Source organism: Hyperolius riggenbachi, chromosome 2 (genome assembly GCF_040937935.1).
Source record: "Hyperolius riggenbachi isolate aHypRig1 chromosome 2, aHypRig1.pri, whole genome shotgun sequence".
Lineage (NCBI taxonomy): Eukaryota > Metazoa > Chordata > Amphibia > Anura > Hyperoliidae > Hyperolius > Hyperolius riggenbachi.
Genome location: NC_090647.1, coordinates 48,443,748 through 48,462,099, shown reverse-complemented (window position 1 = coordinate 48,462,099; position 18,352 = coordinate 48,443,748). Strand labels below are relative to the sequence as shown.

The window sequence follows — 18,352 nt, the reverse complement described above, 5'->3', positions numbered from 1 at the left end:
ACCCCTCTCCGCGCCGCTTAAGCTGGAGGGGGAGTGCAAATGGGGGACCCAGGTGAGGGAGGGGGGGGGTCCGACCCCCCTCCCCACCGCTGTGCCCAATACCCCCTTCCTGCCCGCTACCCTCTTATGTGGCGTATGCTACGCTGCGGGTCCGCTAATAGAAAGTATAGCAGTAGTGTTATATCCATGTGCAATTATAAGACTGAAAAACTTTCGGGCAACAAATCTGAGATTTGAAACACAAGAGCTTTATTAAATCTTTTAGAGTACATCTGCTGCCATCTAGAGGTAGGTTTAAATATAGCACTTCAAAAGCTTCACTTTGCATCAAAGCCAATCTCGGCCAGATCAAGTATTCTGCGTAAGACTTTATGTGAACTTTTGTTCTTGTCTGTGATATAAGGCTGGCTTTTTATATGGATAAAAGAGAAGTCTTGATTCATGCTGTGAGTATCCGGCACACTATAAATATCAGTGTGGAAAGGAGTTAGCGGGGGTCTGTGGCAGACAGGAGAAGCGCCTGTGGTGAGGGGGTCACAGTATGCAGGAGAGGAATATAGATATACAATACAATACAATACAATAACATTTGTAAAGCGCTTTTCTCCCATAGGACTCAAAGCGCATAGCTGTGTCTCAGATTAATACAGGGTTTCAGGCTGGGTTGTGTTACAGAGGAGATAGTCAGATGTTCATGAATGCCAGACTGAAAAGGTAGGTTTTCAGTTTAGACTTAAATGCTTCCAGGGATGGGGCTGTCCTGATTGGGTGTGGCAGGGAGTTCCAAAGTGTAGGGGCAGCATGACAAAAGGCTCTGTCTCCAAAGGTTTTGAGGTGGACTCTGGGGGTGACCAAGGTGTTATGTCCTTTTGATCTAAGATTGTGGGGGGTGTGATGTAGTTGCAACAAGTCCTTCAGGTATCCAGGGCCCAGATTGTGCAGGGATTTGAATGTCAGTAAGCCAATCTTAAACAGAATTCTCCATTTTATCGGTAGCCAGTGGAGTGAGCTCAGGGTTGGTGTTATGTGGCAATGGCGGGGTTGGCTCGTTAACAGCCTTGCGGCGGCATTCTGTACTAATTGCAGGCGGCGTAAGTCTTTCTTATGCAGGCCTGTGTAGAGGACGTTGCAGTAGTCTAACCTTGATGTGACGAAGGCATGAACTAGGGTTGGAAGATCCTCTGAAGGAATTAGGTGTTTAATCCTTGCAATATTCCTTAGGTGAAAGAAGGAATGTTTCACAACAGCTGAGATTTGATTCCTGAAGCTTAATTTCCCATCAATCAGTACTCCCAGGCTGCGCACACAGTCTGAGTTGCTCAGGTCTGAGCTTCCTATCCTTAGCGGTGTTGGTTGAGACTGGAGCTGCTTTGCTGTTGAGCCCTGGCCCTCGATAACAAGAACCTCAGTTTTGTCAGCATTAAGTTTTAGCCAATTATTATTCATCCACTCCTGAAGCTCAGCTAAGCATGCGTTTATTTGTGGAGTAGGGTCTGTGACGTCAGGTTTGAATGACAAATATAGCTGGGTGTCATCAGCATAGCAATGATATGTCAGGCCATGTTTTTGTATGATTTCTCCAAGTGGCAGCATGTATATGGTGAACAGTAAAGGGGATAATATTGCGCCCTGAGGTACACCGTATTTTAGTGGTACAGGGTTGGAGAGGAAGGGCCCTAAGGCTACCCTTTGTGTTCTGCCAGCCAGGAAGGAGTTGAACCACCGGAGAACAATGCCATCTATGCCACAGTACTCTTGTAGCCTGTTGAGTAAGATTTCATGATCGACTGTGTCAAAAGCCGCTGAGAGGTCGAGCAAAATCAGGATGGAACATTGACCCTTGTCTCTTGCAATGAGCAGATCATTGCAAATCTGGGTGAGGGCTGTTTCACAGCTGTGATATTTCCTGAAACCAGATTGAAGAGGGTCAAGGATGTTGTTTCTGGAGAGCCTGGCTTCAAGTTGGAGGTAGACAGCCTTTTCAATAACTTTTCCCAGAAAGGGGAGGTTTGAGACAGGTCTGTAGCTGTTTAGATCATCTGGGTCTAAGGATGGTTAAATATACACTGCAGGTGAGACATCAGCACAGATTTCTGTGTGTTTCACCTGCAGAATACATCAGATCTACTGCGAGCGTAAAACCACTTGCATTGTCCCTATCGAGGCCACTGGTTCCTCTTGACTTTGGGAGATCAGCAGTTTATAGTCTTAACGGACACCTGAAGTAAAGGATAAGGAGGCTGACATGCGTATTCCTTTTAAATAATGCACATTGCCTGGCTGTCCTGCTAATCCTCTGCCTCTAATAGTTTCAGCCATAGACCCTGAACAAGCATGCAGCAGATCAGGTGCTTCTGACTGAAGTGTGAATGGATTCGCTGCAGCTTGTTTCAGGTGTGTGATTCAGACACTACTGCAGCCAAAGAGAGCAGGGCAGCCAGGCAACTGGTATGGTTTAAAGGGGAACTGAAGTGAGAAGAATATGGAGACTGCCATATTTATTTCGTTTTAAACAATACCAGTTGCCTGGCAGCCCTGCTGATCTATTTGGCTGCAGAAGTGTCTGAATAAGACCATAAAAAGCATCTTGTCAGAGGTGACAATAATGTCAGAAACACCTGATCTGCTGCATGCTTGTTCAGGGGCTATGGCTGAAAGTATTAGAGGCAGAGGATCAGCAAGACAGCCAGGCAATGTGCATTGTTAAAAAGGAAATAAATATGTCAGCCTCCATATCCCTCTTGCCTCAGTTGCCCTATAAAATGAAATAAATAAGGCAGCCTCCATATTCCTCTCTCTGTACTTTAAGGCTGCTTTCACAGTAAGACGTTACAGGCGCACGTTAGAGCAGCCTGTAATGCAGCCCACCGCACAGCAATGAAAAATGAATGGGCTGTTCACAGTGCCCATGTTGCGTTACACTGTACCGCAGCAGGTAAAAACAAAGTGCTGCATGCTGTATGTTATACTGGGCTAAGCCACGTTAGACTGTTTGCACATGCTCCGTGATGTTGGAGGAGGAGGTCTCCCCTCCTCCTCCGCGGCCAGCCACATGGCTAATTAATATTCACTACACGTTGTGACGTGCAGTGTTTACTTCCTGGAGCACAGCTCTGTGCGGCGATTGGCTGGCGGAACCACGTGATGCCGCATGCGTCCAAAAGTACGCATCACAGCATCACAGACCGATAGGCCTTTACATAGAATAGGACCTAAGGGTCATGTGATCTCGCAGGTCACATGACTGTTGTATGGGAGAATGGATGAAGATAAAACTCACTCTTCTGCGAGCTGAATCTGTTCCAGCCTGCTCAGCAGCTCCTGGTCCTGCTTCTCCCGCTCTTCCTTCCCTCGCCTGTCCGCCATCTGCTTCGTCAGGGACTGGTAATACTGCTCCTGTTTTATTATCGCTGGAGGAGTCAGAGGCCTTCTCTGGAAGATGTACGATCTCTGGGAAGATAAATAAATGTCATTTGATGATAATTGAAGCTGCAATGTGAGCAAAGTCTCATGTAGCCGACCTCTGGATGGCATCATTAAAGAAAATGGGTTTGTATGGCTTCCTCTGCAGCACAGTTAACTGCGTGCCTTTACTTTATCTCTGTGAAGTCTCATTTCTCAGATATTCCTGCTTCCTGCTGGCAGCAAGTCCACAGACAGGAGATTAAGATATCTGAGTAATGGGAATTTGAAGGTACAAAGTCAAGGTATGTAGCCAACTGCACTTCACAAAAGAACACGCCAGGCAAAAGCAGGAAATTTGGGTGCCCAGACAGTTTAGGCTTCGCTAGCGACGCCCATACAAATACTGTTTATTGGCAGGGGGTTTGGTTAGGGGTCGCAGTGGGGAAGGTTAGGGTTAGGTTATGCAAAGGTAGAGGGAGGGTCCTGGGCAAGAACAAGGTTACGTTTAGCTGTAGTAAAATATCAGTGTGATCTACCAATATTTTACTACCATAAATTCCAATTCATAGTAGTAACACACTTTAGTAAATTTTCAAAAAAGGCTTTCGTAGTTGAGGTACACTTCAAACATGGACACAAGCATTACAGATGACTGTATAACAAAATGGTCTAATCAAGTATGCAGCAACGAGTGGAGGCAATTTCATAGATAAGAAATGCTAACATGATGCCTAGGCAAAAAAACAACAACCTGGGAAGTGAACTTTTAATGGCAACTGTCATTTATCTGCCCTTCAAATTTGCAATTAGTGGATGGCCTACTCAGAACAGCATCATATTCTCATATACAACCAGTATCACAGTGCCATCTACAGGCCATTTGTATGAACGCCACACAAATCTGTCAGCTAAACACACTCGCCTGCCCCATCCAATCAGTTAGACTTAGGCCCCGTTCACATCACAAACGCAGATGGCCATGTGTGCGGAACGCAACGCGTACGAACGCACGCCATCCGCGTTTGTGTGCGTTGCATGGCTGATCCCATCACTGAAAAGTGAATGGGACAGACATGCGTTTTTACAAAAAATGCGTGCAGCATGCGTTCCCGGACCGCACAGGTCCGGAACGCATGCAGTGTGAACATCAGACAGTGCACTCTATGCTCTGTCTGATGTCGTGCGTGTCGGCCACCTGCACGCGTTTGCAAAACGCGGCTGGAAACGCATGCAGTGTGAACGGGGCCTTAATCTTATAGCTGATCACGGCTGCAGCTGAAAAAAAAAGTCTCAAAGCTACATTCTGTCAATCGGTGCCCCACAGGACTAGAATTGTTCCTGGAGTTGGACTTTAAAGGTAACCTGAAGTGAGAAGAATTGCCATTATGGAGATTGCCATCTTCATTTCCTTATAAACAATGCAGGTTGCCTGGCTGTCATGTTGAGCTTTTGGCTTCAGTGTGTTTGAGTCACACACCTGCAACAAGCATGCAGTCACCAGAGTCAAAGCATCTGATCTGCTGTTTATTCTGGGCCAGTAACTTATAGTATTAGAGGCGGAGCATCAGCACAAAAGTCTGGCAACTGGTGCTGTTTATTCCTCTCACATCAGATTTCTTATAAAGGACAATTTTAGAAGGAAGAATATGGAGGCTGCCATGTTTATTTCCTTTTAAACAAGGCAGAGGATCAGCTGGATAGCCAGGAAACTGGTATTATTTAAAATTAAATAAATATGCCCGCCTCCATATAGTTGCCCTTTAACCAGTTCAGCCTTCAGTCGTTTTTACTTTATGCATCCGAGCAATGTTCACCTCCCATTCATTAGCCTATAACTTTATCACTACTTATCACAATGAATTGATCTACAGCTTGTTTTTTCCGCCACCAATTAGGCTTTCTTTGGGTGGTACATTTTGCTAAGAGCCACTTTACTGTAAATGCATTTTAACAGGAAGAATAAGAAAAAAATGGAAAAAAATCATTATTTCTCAGTTTTCAGCCATTATAGATTTAAAATAATACATGCCTTCATAATTAAAACTCATGTATTGTATTTGCCCATCTGTCCCGGTTATTACACCATTTAAATTATGTCCCTATCACAATGAATGGCGACAATATTTTATTTGGAAATAAAGGTGCATTTTTTCCGTTTTGCATCCATCACTATTTACAAGTTTAAAAGTAAAAAAAAAATAGAACTATTTCATCTTTACATTGATATTTAAAAAGTTTAGACCCTTTGGTAAATATTTACATGGTTTTTTTTTTATATATTAAACATTTTATTTGGGTATTTTTGGGAGGGTGGGATGTAAATAGTATTTGTTTGGGGTAAATATATGTGCATTTTTATTTTTTTTTACAATTAGTTGTAGTTTTACTTTTTGGCCACAAGATGGCAGCCATGAGTTTGTTTACATGACGTCACTCTAAGCGTAACATACGCTTAAAGGGACGCTTGAAGTCAGATAAAGCGAAGCTTCCGAGAGAAGCTGTCGCTTTTTCTGCAGGGGAGAGGAATCAGTGATCGGGCACCATAGCCCGATTCACTGATTGCCTGGCTAACGAACCGCGGGCCGGTCACGCGTGTGCGCGCGCGCGATCGGTCGTGGGAGCGCGCGGACGCGCACGTGGTTTCCTGGACGTAGGTACTACGTCCTGAAGGCATAAATTGTTAAGTGGTTAAAGTGAACGGTTGAGTCCAGATTGGATTGTATGTGTATAGACCTTATTACATTGGAGGTTTGATGGACCTCCTACCTTGATCTGTGATTCCCTGTGACACATTGGGTATAGCCTGAGGCCTGTGGACTTCCTATTGTTTGTGTGTTGGACTACATCCTCTGAGTGATACATGACTTATCTGCATTTTCATCCGTAAAATTAAAGGGTTTAAGAGACTGTATTGTAATTTTGTCATATATGTCCTGTTGTCAGTTTTTACTATAACATCAGTCCTGGTAATGACGTTAGCTTGGAGGGTCACGGTGTACTTACATAGAAGTCAGTGTTTCTGGTGTTGCGCTCGTTCCTGATGGCCTCGGCCACCCCCACATTATACGCTGCATCCTTCTGGCTTTGCTCTCGAATTGTCTGTGCTTTTATCTACAGGAAGAGAAAAGAGAATTGAGAATATCCGGTTGTCAATTCTATGTGGAGCAGAGACTACGCTCCCCAGAGGTGCCAAGCGTGTATTGGACCAGCAGCTGTGTGATACTCCGTTTGTTTAATGCCTGTTGAAGCGGGATTGTGCCCGTGAAACGCGTTGCGACTTTGTTCTTGGAGTATGTGATTAAATTGTCTTTATCTCAAGCGACAGCATCGTGTCTTTGTGAGTGGCCGGCCCACCGCCGCCACCCGAATATTTTTTAAAAATGTTAGCATATTTTATCCTTTTGGCGCCTCTGTACTGAATCTACAACTTTCTCTCAGTTCAGCCTGCACACAGAAGTTCCCAGCTATGCAGGAGCCTTATCTCCTGCAGTCAGAGATAAAACCAGTCTATCTCTGCTGTGCACAAATAAGGAAACCCCATATCCCATATACTGGCGCTCTCTGTCCAGAGATAGCAATGTATGCAACAACACTTGAATCTTCAAGACGTATATACACCTTTAAATGTAAAAGATATCGGAAAGAAACATATCTTAGTGCAGGATGTCTGAATATTGTTTGACACCTCCGTGCTCCCAAAAACCGCACACTTTTTGCACCACCAGTGCCAACCAGTGCTGAGCCGAAATTACGCATTAGCGTAATTACGCATCGTAATTCACTACAAATGCACCGTAAGCAATACGTGTAAGGTTACGGTATTACACGTAATTAATTACGCGTGGACCGTAGGTTACGTTATTACGCGTAACAAATTACGCGTAAGACCGTAAACTCCTATTGAAATTACACAGTCTGCCGTAATCGCGTAATATTACGCTCCCGTATAATATAAAAAAGCCGCCGACTTTAAGGGTTAATAGCAAAGCCCCCTTAAGTGCTAAGAGCCTCAAATTTGGAGAATATATTAAGGAGATCAGAAGGAATAAGAGGTAAAAAAAATTTTTTCAAAAAGACCTTATAGTTTTTGAGAAAATCGATTTTAAAGTTTCAAAGGAAAAATATATACATTTAAAAACCCGCCGACTTTAACGGTTAATAGCAAAGCCTGCTTAAAATGTAGGAACACCAAATTCCCAGGGTATATTAAGGGGATCAGTGGGAATAAGAGGAAAAATTTTTTTTCAAAAAGACCTTATAGTTTTTGAGAAAATCGATTTTTAAGTTTCAAGGGCAAAAATGTCTTTTAAATGCGGAAAATGTCAGTTTTTTATTTTGCACAGGTAACAATAGTGTATTATTTTCATAGATTCCCCCAAGTGGGAAGAGTTTTACTTACTTCGTTCTGAGTGTGGGAAATATAAAAAAAAGACGTGGGGTCCCCCCTCCCAGACCTCTTTAACCCCTTGTCCCCCATGCAGGCTGGGTTAGCCAGAATGCGGAGCACCGGCCGCGTGGGGCTCCGCACCCTGACTATACCAGCCCGCATGGTCCATGGATTGGGGGGTCTTGGAAGGGGAGAGGCAGCCAAGCTTTCCCCTCCCCCTCCGAGCCCTTGTCCAATCCAAGGACAAGGGGCTCTTCTCCACCTCCGATGGGCGGTGGAGGTGGAGGCCGCGATTTCCTGGGGGGGTTCATGGTGGCATCTGGGAGCCCCCTTTAAAAAGGGGTCCCCCAGATGCCCACCCCCCCTCTTAGGAGAAATGAGTATAGGGGTACTTGTACCTCTTACCCATTTCCTTTAAGAGTTAAAAGTAAATAAACACACAAACACTTAGAAAAAGTATTTTAATTGAACAAAAAACATAACCACGAAAAAAGTCCTTTAATATTCTTAATTAACCATTAATACTTACTTGTCCCTTTAAATAAATGATCCCTCGCAATAGCCTCGGAAATGTTCTATCAGTTACAATGTAACAAAGTTATTACAATGTAACAACTTTGTTACATTGTAACTACGCCGCACCCGACGTCACTCGCCGCTCAGCCGCCACATACACTTACGCGTCCGTGCAGGACGCTAAGTCCCCGCCGGCTCCCGCCGTCCACCCCGCCCACATCTGTCACCCACATGTCACCCACATGTGGGTGACATGTGGGTGACATGTGGGAGAGGCGGGGAGGGCAGCGGGAGCCGGCGGAACTTAGCGTCCTGCACGGACCCGACAGAGCTCTGAGCTATATAGCTCAGAGCTCTCTAAGCATCTTTGTATTTGGGCTCCAAGGAGCCCCATTGGTCCTTAGCAGACCAATGGGGTTCCTTCTGATTCCCCCAGGAAATCGCGGCACCACCTCCACCGCCCATCGGAGGTGGAGAAGAGCTCCTTGTCCTTGGATTGGACAAGGGCTCGGAGGGGGAGGGGAAAGCTTGGCTGCCCCTCCCCTTCCGAGACCCCCCAATCCATGGACCATGCGGGCTGGTATAGTCAGGGTGCGGAGCCCCACGCGGCCGGTGCTCCGCATTCTGGCTATCCCAGCCTGCATGGGGGACAAGGGGTTAAAGAGGTCTGGGAGGGGGGACCCCACGTCGTTTTTTTTTTTATATTTCCCACACTCAGAACGAAGTAAAACTCTTCCCACTTGGGGGAATCTATGAAAATAATACACTATTGTTACGTGTGCAAAAAAAACTGACATTTTCCGCATTTAAAAGACATTTTTGCCCTTGAAACTTAAAAATCGATTTTCTCAAAAACTATAAGGTCTTTTTGAAAAAATTTATTCCCACTGATCCCCTTAATATACCCTGGAAATTTGGTGTTCCTAAATTTTAAGCAGGCTTTGCTATTAACCGTTAAAGTCGGCGGGTTTTTAAATGTATATATTTTTCCTTTGAAACTTTAAAATCGATTTTCATAAAAACTATAAGGTCTTTTTGAAAAAAATTTTTTTACCTCTTATTCCCACTGATCTCCTTAATATATTCTCCAAATTTGAGGCTCTCAGCAATTAAGGGGGCTTTGCTATTAACCCTTAAAGTCGGCGGCTACCTAACATTGATCCATGCGTCAACTTTTCCGCTTGGGAGCATTGCCTTACGCATTAATTGCTAGTAGGAAACTACGCGTAAGGCAATAACGTAACAACCTGCATTACGGTATTCTTACGCGTAATTGCGTAAGGGCCTTGCGTAATTACAGACATGAACCGTAGATAAATGTCTACGCCGTAAGCGTAATTCCGTAATGCGTAATAGCGTAAAATTACGCGTAATGATCCGTAAGCGTAGTTTTTTCCATTACGCCCAGCACTGGTGCCAACAACCACTTCCACCGGGAAAGGGGTTCACACACCCCCTCTGGGTCCCCGCTCACCAGTTAGTTTCTTTAAACTTACATATCTCTTAACGTCGTACCTTGCATCAGTAAGCATGCACCTCATAAAGATAAAATCTTGTCACCGTTTTAATAAGAAGCTTCACGCTTAAAACATATATGTGCGTACATTAAAAACTCTTGGTAAAAAACCCATAATACAGTCACCGTTGCCTTCAGGAACCGTTCCGGTCTCGGCTGCGTGTGATCTTACTTCCTCATTCAGCACGTCTCTCTAGGCGGAGAGATATGCAAGTTTAAAGAAACTATCTGGTGAGCGGGGACCCAGAGGGGGTGTGCGAATCCCTTTCCCGGTGGAAGTGATTGTTGGCACTGGTGGTTTTTTGATCTATAACCAGAGGAGGTTGTTTTACTGAGGCGCCCCACCTAAAAACAGTTGCAGTAAGGTATAACCGTGAATAGAATCTACAGTGAACTGACACTGCATTAAGATACAACGGTGTATTGATCCTTAGCGCGGCTTTAAACAATCTGTTGAACACAAATAAGGAAAGTCTGCCTATTAACCCTTTCAAGCACTTAAAAAAAACCAGTTTGCACTAAGAACTTATAACAGTGATTCTAAATCTACTTTTGAAATAGGATTTTGCTCATTGTAGTACCTGAGATTTCTGCATGGCTTCCTGGTCTTTCATGTGCTGGTATTGCTGTAATATCCGCTCTTCCTCCTGCTCCTTCATTTTCCGTTCTTCTGTGAAGTATACAGGGATGTTCTTCTGGGCGCGCTGCAGGCAGAGGTAGCACAGTTCCTGCGGATAGGGCACAGAGGACGTCCATGAGCTATAGGTGACTAGTGACAAGTTACAGTACGTACACACATACAATCACGACTGGCCAAATGTTACCACCTCTATGTAGTATGAGAGCCAACAGATTTTGAATGCTATGAACAGATTGTGTAGGTAAGCTCTCATACTACATGGAAGTAGTAAGATTGGCCAATGAAAATTGAACGTATGTAGCAGGCTTTAGTGTTTACTGCAGAACAGCTGAGTAGCGCTCCTCATCCAGGGAAGAGCACAGTACACCTGCAGCAGAAGCACGGCTATGCTCATGCTCAGTGGAAAAAAGCTGAACCCTTCAGCTCCGGGCTAGTGGGCGTCTGCCAGCCAATTGCGCCTGCGCAGTGTGGCTAAGCTCTGTCTACCAACCCTTGTTTCAGGGGGTTCCAGCGATGAAATGGCAAGGAGGACAGGGGAAGCCTGGATTATCCAGAAGTTTCCCTCTGCTTAAGTACCCATATGTGGCTTCTTCTTTTGATACAGGTACACTTTAAATGTTTAGTTTTCCATGTGCAATTGTGGACTCACACCTTATTCAGCAATCTAGCAGTAATCAAATTTAGCAGCATGGACAAGTATGCCCCCCCCCCTACCCCCCCACTGTGCAAATGGGGCCCATAGATTTGGTGTCGGCGTCAATAAGCAGGAGAAACCATGTGCCTGTGGGGATGCCGTTACTTGATACAGCTTCCGCGCAGTTGCTTATGCTTTCAATCTACACTTGAAACCGCGTTGATGTAAATATTTACCTACAGCACAGGCGCAGTAGAGGCTTCTTCCACCTGCGCAGTACAGCAGCCTAGCTCAGGCTCGGCTATTTCCACCAGGAGACCATCAGAAAGACACTACTGCGCCTGTGATTTTTCGGAGGCTGCCAGCGCTAGATCTCTCAGGGTGAAGAGGACGGAGCAGGGCCGGCGCTACCATAGAGGCAAAGGGGGCAATTGCCCCAGGGCCCCTGAGTATTGCTGGGCCCCAGGGTCTCCCCCCAACTTGTGCTCCCTGGAAGGCCCTGCGCTGTTTTTGCAGCATAGCAACTCACCTGTCCTGGCACGCTGCTCCGTCCATGCTCCGCGTCTTTATTCCTACTGGCTGCCTCTTCTCCATGAACTGTGACATGCCATTACAGATAACATGTGGAGAAGAGGCACCCCGTGAGGAGGGAGATGAGAGCACAAACTAATGGAGCAGCGAGACGGGACAGGTGAGTTGCTATGCTGCCAAAAATGTGGGAGGAGATCGGGGAGATGAGCAGCTGGCTTGGGGGCTCTGGGGGAGTGAATTTGCTGCAGGCAGAGTTGTGTTCAGGGGGGCCCCAGGTTACTGTTGCCCCAGGGCCCCTTTGTGGTTTGAACCGGCCCTGGGACAGGGGAATCCTCATTAGGATCCAGAGGCTTCCCCCTCCCAAGGTAAGTAACGCCCAGGGTCTGTTTTTTTGTTTCAGATTCTCTTTAATTTGCACAGTACCTGTCCGGCACGGCAGTGGTCCAGGCAGGCGGGAGGAGTTCTTATTCTCAGGGTGTTTGTCTGGTTCGCTTCCGGCTCAGCTCTTGTGAGGCTCATAGAAAGTGCGGATCTGGGTCTGTAACAGAAAGAAACATGGATGTAGGTAAAATGCTTTACAGAAAATGGGGCATTATGACTTGTTATTAAAACATTGTTCAAAAATGGTCTACTGCCTGTCCACACAAAAGGCCCATATTGCATTGGAAGTAATGGTGAATACAAACTATGCCATTATTTCCACGATTTTTATATATGATGAAGCCATTCCATGGATATTCCCTTCAGAAAAGTCCGTTGTGACCAGAGAGCTCTCCAATGAGCATGAAGCTTGCAGCAGATTAGACGTTGCTAACCCAGCACAGAGCCAATCACCTGACCTTGCTCCCCTCCGCCCCCTGCTGTTCAGAGTCTTTGTGACCAGGATTGCAGCTGAAGCTCTGTCCTGTTCCTCCTAGATTGCTTTCTCATAAAGCATGTATTCTGTCCTGCAACCTTCCCTGTGTGTTTATAAAAGCCACATGAACATCTCTTCACCTTCCCTTGTAAGAAACCAAGGCCCATGTGCAATTAACTTTTTCTTGCTTGGGAGATAATTTTCTTCTTCTCCTTAAAGGACTTCTGAGGCGAAGTTAAAAATCTATTTTTTACTCACATGGGGCTTTTTCCAGCCCCGAGCAGCCGTCTAAGTCCCTCGCTGCAGCTCCGATTGTTCTCGGTGTCCCAGCTGGCAGCCCGCAATGATGGCTGGGGTCGGTTCTTCTGTACCTGCGCCCACGTCATATGGCGTTGTGTGCAGGCGCAATGTGCGCCAGATGACCTGGGCATACAGGCACTCGTGGCGAAGAAGAGCCAACCACCCCCCCAATATTACAAAGAATAGATTTTTAACTTCGCCTCGGAAGTCCTTTAAAGAAAACCTGTAACTAAAAAAAGTTACTCACCTCGGGTGGGGGAAGCTTCCGGATCCTATCGAGGCTTCCCCCGTTCGCCTGTGTCCCACGGTGGTCTTGGCTGTGCCCCTCCAAACAGCGGGGATTTAAATATTTACCTTCCCGGCTCCAGCGCAGGCTCGATTCAGTTTAGCGTGATGACACAGAGCGTCAGGATGCAGGAAGAGCCGGACCAACACCCGGCCCGGGTGTCGCCAGTAACAGGAGCCACCGGAGGGACACACAGAAGGAGCCAGGAGGATGCCGGGGGACCTCGCGGCCTACGGTGGGCTGGAGGAAGCCCCAGGGAAGTGTAATCTTTTAATTTAAGTCACTGCTCAGGGTCCCTTTAAGCCACCAGTGAGCAAGGGAATAATTTTGCCACTACTTTTTTCACCAACTTTTTAGTACTTTTTTTTCAAGTGCTGAAAAGTTATTTTAAACAGAAGATGAAAAATGATCTCTTAGGAAAAAACTTAGGAGAAGTGAAGTGAATTGAATGCGGGCCAGTGGCTCATATGCTATTCATTTTTTCTCCTGAGTTTTCTTCTAGGAAATAATTTTTCAACACTTTACAATTGAAAAAGTACCAAAATGTAGATGAAAAAAAGTACTATAAAATATATTTCGAGTATTTTCTTGTTTGCAAATGGTTTACACTTTTTATTGACAAGTTTGAAAATATCCCCTAGGAGAAAACGCAGGAGCAAAAGTGAATTGCAAATGGACCAGTATGACAACCTGTTTACCTGTCCTGCCATTTCCATATCAACGTGACCTGAGCGGTTTGCCATTGCTTCGCTTCCAGCCAGTTATCACTTTACTATACTTAGGGCTGGTTCAGACCAGGGCTGTGGAGTCGGTCCAAAAATCCACCGACTCCGACTCCTCAGTTTAGGATTCCACCGACTCCGACTCCACTACTCCGACTCCTCTAATTTGCATATTACAATTTTGTTGATTAAAAGTATGTAACATGAAATTCGTCTCTTGACTGCCAACGCTTAGGAATTTTACAAGACAACTGAAGTGAGAAGGATATGTAGACTACTATATTTATTTCCTTTAGACTAAAACTAGTCCTTGGTAAGAGTACTTGTAAAAGGTACAAACCGGAACAAAGAACATCTATCAGGCCCTAGGCAATGTAAGTGTGGGTACATGTAAGAATGATGTGGAGGTACTCTGCAGGGGAATGAGGAGATTGTAAACAGACAACACCTCTGTGTTCAATGTGCACAGCATTCTCAGTGGATTCCCTGCAGCTCTGTGGGGAGTGCATATGTAGAGTATAGTACTACTGTGTAACAAAGTAAACCTGAGACAGATGAAATTAAAGTTTTATACATACCTGGGGCTTCCTCCAGCCGCCTTCAGGATAATCAGTCCCTCGTTGTCCTCCTCCACCACCTGGATCTTCTGCTATGAGTCCAGGTACTTGAGCCAGTCAGGCGTAGTGCGCATGCACACACTCCGCCGTCAGGAGCATACTACACCTGTGCAGCACTATTGCGCAGGTGCAGAATGTTCTTGCCGTGGGAGCGGCATGCGGCCGGACAGCGCTGACTGGCTGAATTACCAGGACTCATAGCAGAAGATCCGGGTGGTGGAGGACAGTAAGGTACTGATTAGCCTGAAGGGGGCTGGAGGAAGCCCCAGGTATGTATAAAACTTTACTTTTCATCCGTCTCAGTTACCCTTTAATTTGTAGTCACCAAACCAAATTATTTGATTTCATCAGCAAAGGGAGTGCATACATTTGCATAAATCAGCATCAATGCAGAATTATTTCCATCTCGTTGACCATTTCTATTAGTGACACAGCTACACATCAGGCTTTATACTTACAGCATGGATGTTATTTGGTATATATAAGAAATTCCTGTGTACACATCATATATACAGTCACAATCAGATATGTATATCTCATCTGACTTTAAAAATACGGGGACTGCTTTATTGAAGCAGCACAAGTAACTCATTTTGATTGGTTTATTTCATTTTTGTGGACTAAGCACAGCTATTACTGTATATATACTGTATATATACATTATTTTTAATGACTATTATCTGAGAAATAGAACATTTTATCATATTTTCTATTTTAATTACAGTTACAAATTCATTAGGAGTCGGAGTCGGAGTCGGTGCATTTTTTCCCGACTCCGAGCACCCAAAATTGCCCGACTCCACAGCCCTGGTTCAGACGGGCGTTTTTGTGGCGTTTAACGCAGCGTTTCAGACGCAGCGTTTTTTGGGATCTACTGCCATCCCATGCAAGTGAATGGGAGCGTTTAGAGCTGGCTTTTGCAGGCTTTCATGAAAGCCTGGCAGTAGATCCCGGCGTTGCGTCTAGTCTCAAAAGCAACATGTTGCTTTCAGAGGCAGAAAACGTGAGGAAACAATAGCAGAGACCAGAACTGCTAGCCTTGAACGCTTTTCAAAAGCTTTCAAAAGCTAGCTTTTAAACGCTGGCGTTTGAACGCAATGCCAAGCAAAAGCTCAGCAGACGCCCGTGTGAACCAGCCCTTACTCAGCTCACATCCCTCACACAAGTGGCCATCTGCACTCTGAATAGGCTGCTAACCGTCAGTCCTTCATACAGAATCACTGATGGAAAGACTTCTACTTACCTGTGTAAGGAAATGCACAAGAGCAGCACCATGGTGAGAGCAATGGTCAGGAAACCGGAATGGCCAGGAAACCGGAGGCTGCTGCATGGCCTGAAAGGACCCGGTTTCCATTTCATGAGGTAAGGAAACTCTACAAGCTACAACAGCCCCCCTGCAATGCTAATTCCCCCTCTCCCCCTCCCCTGTGCCGTCTCTGTATACAGCTCTCTCCCTCTCACTGACAGCCGATACCTTTGAATAAAACTAATCCTATAAATCATTTATAACCATTAAAAGAACATTTTGTCAGTAGGAATGAATAGTTCATGAGCTGCTTAAAATTAGTACAGAAAGCAGTGCTGCAAAACAAGGAAAGTGTCCCAGGCCTAGCTGGATACAAAGCTGTTAAAGGGAAATCGAGGCGAGAGTGATATGGAGGCTGCCATATTGATTTCTATTTGAAAAATCCAACTTACCTGGCTGTCCTCTTGATCCTGGGTCTGTAACACTTTTAGCCATAGACCCTGAACAAGCATGCAGAGCTGAAGCCAGGCTTACATCCAGAACTGCTGGTGTATAGCAAGCCTATCGCTTATAAAATTTACAGAGCCAAATCAACCCAACATGCAGACAGCCTGTTTCTGACTGTTGGTACTCATCAGTGCATGGCAGGTATTGATGTGACTTTAGGGGATAGGGTTTGGACCAGTACAACAGAATATCCAAGCACCTCGGGGTGGCCCAAAACCACTAGGTAAGTATAGGAGGCTAAAAGAGACCGAAAAACCCTCCCACTAAAGGCTCCCATTAACGGTACAATTTTTCACTAAATACGATCTTTCGATGCTATTAAAATGATCGTAAGTAATCTGAAGGCAATTATGGAATGTTCACATTTACTGAACAATTCTGTCTTCAAATGCGATCATATTTTCCAACTTTCAGATCGATTTTATCCTATAAAGTACTCAACCAAAGAATCATTCACTATCAATTGCCTTCACAAACAGCAAATTTTCTATGCAATTTGATCATTAAAATCGAATTGAAAGATTGCATTTGGTGAAAAAATTGTACTGTTAATGGGCACCTTAAAGCAATGCTCAGTGTACTTTGCCTTCTTAAAGCAAACCTGAACTGGAAAATTAAAAGTGAAAATAACCATACACAGGTCATACTTTCTTCCCATGTAGACTACTCATCAATCTCTTTCTCCTCTCCTGAATCCTGTTTGTCTACTGCGATCAATGGAACTTTCTATTCTCCATTTTGAAAATGGCCATTACCCCATAACAGCTTCCTGATCAGCACACTGTTAAACTGTAATATCGCCCACTTGAGCCATATCGAAACATGGACATTACCTTGCTCATCAGTTGTCCTTTCAGTTATAACTAACAGCAACTGATATATAACTGACAACTGATATATTTCAGTTCTGACAAAATCTTGTCAGAACTGGAAGCAATCACTGTTGGAAGAAAATGGTGAGCTTTTGAGTGGAACTGACTGTGAGGTAAGTATGTAATATTCGTTTGCAGGTACATCGTGTTTATTTTACATAATTTGACTCGGTTGAGGTTCCCTTTAAAATTAAAATACCTACGTTTTAGAAATAATCACTTCACTTGTGATACGTATCCTATAATTATTCAAGTCACCAACATCTTACATCTGCAGCACAACAAACAGCAATCATGATATGTTGGCCCGTTTCTGTCCTATTTGGGTCAGTTTTACCTTTCTGGAGCAGTTCTTGGTTTAGTTGGCTCCAGATCTTCATGCAAGCTGAACCCGGTGACTTTGGCAGGAACGATGCATTCTCTATTCAGCAACCGTTTTGATGAGGAAGGCTCTGCAAGAGTAATTAGACTACAAGTTTACAAAGTATTCCAGTTTAGGCAAAAGCAGAAAAGAGCTGGGCACCGATGGGTTAATGCTAGTTACGGTAAATTGAATCCGTAAGGTGCATCAAAACAAGTAACACAAAAAGGGAAAAAGGCTGCCTAACAGCCGTTTCACGGGAAACCCCTGCTTCTTCAGAGGCCAAAAGGTACCTTTTGGTCTCTGAAGAAGCAGGGGTTCCCCAAGAAACGGTTGTTAGGTCGCCCTTTTTCCCTTTTTGTTTTACTTGTTTTGATGCACCTTACGGATTCAATTTACCGTAACTAGCATTAACCCATCGGTGCCCAGCTGTTTTCTACTCTTGCCTAAATTGAACTACTGTGGTCGCTGTGAGCACGGTGGAGCTGGTATATCCAGAGTGAGTCTACCAAACTGTGTTGGGTGCCAGTCGCAACCACTTTCTTTTTCAGCTTTGAAGTTTACAAAGTATATTCTATATAGGTCACAAAGATTGACTCACATGTAGCTTACACTGGATGAGCACCGATGGTGCAGGGATCTAGCACACAGACAACTCTGTACTACAGACTTTAAAAAAATTAAATTTTGCTCTAAAACATTAAACACATTAAAAACTAATATGGAAGCATATAAGACAAGACAAAAGACAAATAACATTTATATTGCGCTTTTCTCCTTGCGGACTCAAAGCGCCAGAGCTGCAGCCACTAGGGCGCGCTCTATTGGCAGTAGCAGTGTAAGGGAGACTTGCCAAAGGTCTCCTACTGAATTAGTGCTGGCTTACTGAACAGGCAGAGCCGAGATTCGAACCCTGGTCTCCTGTGTCAGAGGCAGAGCCCTTAACCAAATCACCA

At 44.8% G+C, this 18,352-nt stretch overlaps 1 protein-coding gene across 3 annotated transcripts in view; it reads right to left on the bottom strand.

Moving 5' to 3' along the window:
- Positions 1-18,352, bottom strand: part of CCDC81 (coiled-coil domain containing 81) — a 73,129-nt gene that overhangs the window by 11,477 nt on the left and 43,300 nt on the right. For all 3 annotated transcript variants that reach the window (XM_068266769.1, XM_068266770.1, XM_068266771.1), the window contains exons 8-12: positions 17,373-17,487; positions 12,053-12,167; positions 10,406-10,552; positions 6,409-6,516; positions 3,281-3,450 (exon numbers count right to left, since the gene is read on the bottom strand). In XM_068266769.1, the coding sequence (XP_068122870.1) occupies positions 3,281-3,450; positions 6,409-6,516; positions 10,406-10,552; positions 12,053-12,167; positions 17,373-17,487 (655 nt within the window). The remainder of the gene's footprint in view (positions 1-3,280; positions 3,451-6,408; positions 6,517-10,405; positions 10,553-12,052; positions 12,168-17,372; positions 17,488-18,352) is intronic.